We start from the raw sequence: 6,000 nt of genomic DNA, 5'->3' as shown, positions 1-6,000 counted from the left end.
TGACATCTCTCGCGACTCCAACAAACCTACGGAAAATACGGCTCATGGCCATGGCAACCCGTGCCCCATGTTAGGAGTTCATCATTTATTCAATTCCATTCCAATCCAATAACGCCACGGTCGCTCCATCGGGAGTTTGAGCCGAGATTGGAAAATTGAGTGATACGACTCTTAATTAAACAGCCACCATCGAGATTTGCCGCGAATCGGCGGAGAGCATTAGCTAGAACGAGAAGCGAATGAGAATAGGATCAAGCCTACAAAAGGAAGTAAGGGATTGTTGTTTGTTGCAAAAACTAGGTATAAGTTTAAAAACTAGTTTTAAAAATGAGCTTCATACACTTGGTGTATCATATCATATGGTAGATAAACAACAAACAAGTTAACGAATTTGAACACGAAAAGTTGTATGTACAAATTTTAAAATATGTTCCCGTTAATTTTATTATGCTTTCAAATCATCTTTATTATGGTTTCAAATAATGGTTGCTTTAAGAAGGTGTAATAATAATCATTTTAAAAATAATTCGGTGTAATGAAAATGTTTTTAAGAGTTAAACAATGCGATGTTCAATGACACTCATGCCGGAAAGGGTAATGAAACAATTCCGAACGCCATGCGAGTAAATCCAACAATCAATTAAGTAAATCAATCGGTTCAAACCGAAAAAAAACGAAGAAAGTCAAATCGGTTGCCCTATGTTTACCTTCACTTTGAAGGGGAAAACCCCAGTTTGGACGAAAGTAAAATGTTTCGATGCAAAATCAAAATCGAAAGCTACGCAGTAATGAACCGTACAATTGACGAAGAAAATGACGAACACGAGATAAATCCAAAAGACGCGGCCAGATCGGAGAGTTTTGGATGAGAAAAAATCCCTCCCCTTCCGCTTTGCCTGTCCTCTAGTGCGATCCTTTCGCAAAAAAAATAATGAAACACCCAAAACGCCAGTTACATTGCTCAGACACCGCTGTGAGTTGTTCTACTTCTGTCAAATTTGAAGCGGACGAGGGTTGCGCAATATGTTACTTTTCTCCCTAACCGTTGCCCCGGGACACGTGGAGCTGAGAGCAAGATGAAAGAAAACGTGTGTTACGCTTGCGACGGTTGCTACGGGGTACCGGCTTAAAGCAGTGATCCCGAAGTGGTATGGTTTTAAGATTATTCGAACGAACAGGTGAACAAATGTGAAAACCCCTTATTTTTGTAGATTTCAAACAGAGCCAATGGAAGTAGGAAGAGTAAAAGAGTAAGAGTTAAAGCAAGGAAGAAAAATTAGACAAAAATTACTCCATCACTTATTTACTGAAGAAGGAAAAAAATAAAAGAAAAACGCGAATAAATTACGCAAGATAGAGGTTTGTCCTTTAAAAAGCACATTAGCACATAATAATTTCACTACCACGTGTCGTTCCTAAACGGCTTACCGGCAAAAAAAAAACACACACACACATAAGCTCACTGTTTACCTCAGATGTCATTCGTTTACCGATGTACCTACCTTTCGCGAACGTTACATCCAACTGACAACTTCGACAGCGCAAAAGCCGACGATTACTCCATCATACAGGACCATCGCTCGGTGTCGGAAGCGCAGAGACACATTAAGGCCAACCCGGGTCTTATGATGCGGGCGTGCGGACCAGACCACACGACAGCACTACTGTAGTGGAGCAAAGCGTCTAGCTCACCGTCCCGCAAATCTCTTGATTGATGGCATCCCCCAAATGCGATCCTTTCTCTTTCGGAGCGCCAGCGAGTTAATGGGCGCTTCTGGAGTGAGGCGGTGTACGAAATTGTAGCAGAATCTGCGGGCCCGTCACCCGGCGTGCTCTCACTTTTCGGAAGTGGAACAGTGGAAGCCGATGTTAGTACCCCCACATCCACCCCTCCGGGAGGTGTAAGTGCATTGTGGCGTTCCAGTGGAGCATGGCGATCGCCATCGCATCTTGCGGAGTAGGAGAAGGAGCACAATAAGAAACTAAAAAAAAAACCAGTGTCACCCATTAAGTAATCCCGGTGCGCAGGGAGGGTTGTGGAGACACGATGACGTAACACGCGCCATTCCCTTTCGGACCAACGTCATCCGCAATTTGAGCAGACCAAATTAGATTAAAGATTTGGTGCGCACACAACAATGAAGTACTTTCCTCGGGAGGCTCCGGAGGGAAGTGCGGCCGGCCGGTTAGCTCGGCTCGGCTGCCTCGTGCTTTGCTCGATCCTCCGGCCATCGCTTCCCCTGGCATCGGGTTTTCCTGAGCTCCGAAGTCCCGGCGAGGGGCAGAGAAAAAATACCTCCGCACTCGAAGAAGTTTAATCGGCGTGCAAACGCTTTCCATCGGCGTCCCAGCACCTAAGCACCTGCAGCAACCGTTGGATAATCGCAATCGGTGGTTGGGGAAATTCGAATTGTTGCCTATTACCCCTGGCGGGAACTGCATCGTGGAGTTGGAGCTGCATGGTGTTACCTGGTGTTTGGGTTGGGTTTTTTCTCCCCCTGCTGGTTTTCCTCCCTTCGCACGATCTCGTTGGAGAAATGGCACGTGTTGGATGGAAGAAATTCGACACCTGTGCGACGAATTCGCATTCGGATCTGGCGCCACGGATCTGGGTAGGGGTAGGTTACCGATGGGGTTTGGGCTTTCCGTTCGGCAGCCTCCATCGTCCAGCGGTGGCGGCTATAAAACGATCCATTTCTTCGGAAGGAAGCATCAGTGATCTTTCGACAGCTCCACGGCAACCACAGGCAACGAAACCACAAACCATGAAGGTGAGTCAGAGCGTGCCTTTAGAAGAGGTGAAGAACTAGAACTCGATGAAGTTCTTGTAGCATCGTGCTGGAAACAGTGGATAATGTTTCTTTTCCCTCCGAAAACGAAGGTATTCATTATTGTCGCAGTGAGCATCGCCAGTATGGCTGGGACCACGTTAGGGTCAGGGCAGCAAGCCACCAACGCCTCCGACAGCAAGAAGACGGTGGACAAGAGAAGCCTCTGGCAGCTGGGAACCTACTACAGCGGATTTGGAGACAGCTTGGCACGATCGGACGATGGACATGGAGCGTTGTTTGCTGCCGAACAGCAACAGCATCAGCCGCATCAGCAGCAGCACTTCGGTGGTGGTTGGCATCAGGAGTACCAGCCTGTGGTGCAACAGCAGCACCACCACCAGTGGGCCCAGGTACAATCGGTGCCGGAACACGAACCCAAGGCCCACCCGGTGCACGAGTGGCAAGCGGACCAGGGTACCGGGCTTCATGGACAGGAGCAGCATCACTTCCTAGCCGATCACGTCCCTGCGCAGCACCACTTCGGAGGATCCTTCGAGCAGCCGAAGGTGGAGCAACCGGCATCCTTCGACTGGCATCATCAGCAGCTTCTTCACCAGGCTGGCGGATCCTCCCAGGAGTGGCAGCATGACGATGGCAAGGAATCTGACGGAGGCCACGGTGGTCATGGGGATTGGGCTCCGATTGCCGGCGCCGGTGGTAGCTCCGATCTGCACAAGGAGCACACGGTGAAGTCCATCTCGAGCGAGACGAAGGAACACCAGCACCAGGAGTGGGCACCGGCCGAAGGCAAGGAGCACCACGAGGAGCATCACCACACCAAGATCATCAAGGTGCCTTACCCGGTGCACATCGAGAAACCGTACCCCGTGTACATCGAGAAACCGTTCATCGTGGAAAAGCCAGTGCCACTGAAGCTGTACATTAAGAAGAAGCACCACTAAGAAGCACCAGAAGTTTCTCTAAGTTAGTGTTAAGGCATACTCTCGAAGACTTTGTATAAAATAAATACACTAGTGTAACACAGTTTAATTTCCAGCTGTATTATTACAAGAATGTCACTCCAGTGATACCGTAACAGTTTCAGATAGTTTCCAAGGGATCTCTATCTATCCAAGGGATCTCTATCTTACGCAGACTGTGCAGTGATTTGAACGATTGAATTTCCCTATCGAATTGATTACATCGATCGTCGATCGATCCCATGTTGCTGAACAAACAGATGTTCACAAGTGTTTGATGATTTTAATCTAAAGATAAGTTTGCTTAGGAATTTCAACTAAATATCTAAATAAACCCGGTTACGATTGACCCTTTGGGAATTTCTTATATGTTTCAAATTGGTAGCATTTGTTCTCTTTTCTGGTCTTCTCCATGAGACCTTCAGTACCCTTTCTATGAAAAGTTTTACATATTTACTACAATTAGTGCACAAAAAACAGCATGTTATTTATTTTTGTAAATAGTTTTATAAAAATGTTCGTCGTTCTGTTCGTCGAGTACAAAACAAGTGTAAAGGAAACCATTTCTAAATTATCCGAATCGACATCCTGGAGTATGCCAGTCCCTGGTAATTGTTTAGGTAATCATACCAATACATTGACGTTGAATCAGTTTTGTTCAAGTATAAGCCGTTCAAGTTAACATGACTACAGTAATTAAACCACCACGCTCCTTTTCGCATGATAGCACAGCTCCCATAGCTATTGTTGTCATTATCACGATCTACAGTTGAAAATTGCATACCCTTATCAATGACCAGCGAGTCTCCCGCAGTACCTTTATACGCTCCTACATTTTTAATAACGTATTGCTCGTATTCATTGCCAATCGAGAAGTTTCCATAATGAGCATACCTAAAAGTACCATTGAAGTCCTTGATTTCAACCAACAACTCATAAGGTTTGCGTGATGTTAGCTGATGGATCCGTTCTAATCCAAGCCAGTGCTCTCGATCTACGCTTCCGAATCCTTTTTGGTACCCCGTCCAGCTTCGATAGAAGTCGAGGGATCCGTCGTAGCGATACTGAATCACCAACCATCCGCCGCCGAAGCTATTCTGCTCACAAAACGCATCGAAAGGAGATTCGTTGTCACTCAGCTGGATCGAATAGACACCTGATACGTTTGCCGGTGCCTCCTTGCACGATTTGAATGGTCCGGTGGTCCGCGAGATTGATGAGCTTTCCTGTACGTACCACAGCGGACTCTGCTTAAACTTAGTTGTATTTGCACTGAGGTGTGTGATTTCAGCTCCGTTAAGTTGTGACCAGCATCCCGATCATGCCGATGGATCTCCCACTGAATGCCGTCGATCGAGTTCTCGAGTTTCGTCAGCTTTTCCTTCACCTCTTCGTCACTCTCCTTCAATCCGAGCTCGATCTCGTACAACTTGTACTGAAGAAAGTCCAGCTTGGCCATCATCACTTCGAATCCATATCCAGCGACCGAGTTATCAGTGGAATTCGCCATCGAAGTAGCTGAACTTGCAGAGTAATGCCAAAACAACACAACACCACAAAGTAAGTTGAAAATGCGAACGTTGATAATCATAGTTGGTAGCCGAAACTATCCCTTGTAAGATTGTAGAAGTCTACACTAAAACTGTTAGTAGTTCCATGATTTTCTGCCGTTTTTATATGAAAGAATGCAGGGATGAAAAACTTGCTAAAATAGCACTTTAAACATTTTGGTGGAAACAATTTTTGTTTGAAATGGTTGATTAATTATTCCTGAATTAGATGAATATTCATTGTAATATAAATCGAAGCAAATCACTGTTTTCTCGCGTCCTTAGATTTTAAATGAAGTAACTAAATTTACGAAACTTTGAATTGGAAGGTTCTTCTCCCCTGACTTAAGCATGAACGAGCATAAAACATCGGACAAAGTAGAGACGATAATGATACCGACATCCGCGCAGCTGCATTTAGTTGTGATAACACTACCAACATTGTTCTGCTGTACTAAATTTAGTGTTGTTGGTGTTTGCTGATGTTCGTGTGTCATTGAATGTGTCGGCTGTGGGTCAGGTTTACAGCTTCTTTAATCGCCCAGGATTTCCCATTTCTTCCCAGTTGGTCAGTGGAATCTAAGAAACAATCCTTTCACGATAAAAGCCAACAGCTTCCACTATTTTTGTTGCGTTTCCGCTGTTATCTACAACGACACTTTACTAACGGCTTATGTATCGTATGTCGTAGGCGCTTCA

General features: G+C 45.6%; 1 protein-coding gene across 1 annotated transcript; it reads left to right on the top strand.

Annotated features, from left to right (window-relative positions):
- Positions 1–2,537: 2,537 nt before the first annotated feature.
- LOC131285694 (uncharacterized) lies at positions 2,538–3,733 on the top strand. The gene is made up of 2 exons (XM_058314550.1): positions 2,538–2,771; positions 2,882–3,733. Exons 1-2 carry the CDS (start codon positions 2,538–2,540, stop codon positions 3,731–3,733), a joined length of 1,086 nt encoding a protein of 361 aa, XP_058170533.1.
- The last annotated feature ends 2,267 nt before the right edge of the window (positions 3,734–6,000 follow it).

The sequence above is a fragment of the Anopheles ziemanni genome, chromosome 3 (assembly GCF_943734765.1).
Source record: "Anopheles ziemanni chromosome 3, idAnoZiCoDA_A2_x.2, whole genome shotgun sequence".
Taxonomy (NCBI): Eukaryota; Metazoa; Arthropoda; class Insecta; order Diptera; family Culicidae; genus Anopheles; species Anopheles ziemanni.
The sequence above is the reverse complement of the archived record's forward strand: the minus strand, read 5'-3'. Positions and strand labels throughout refer to the sequence as shown.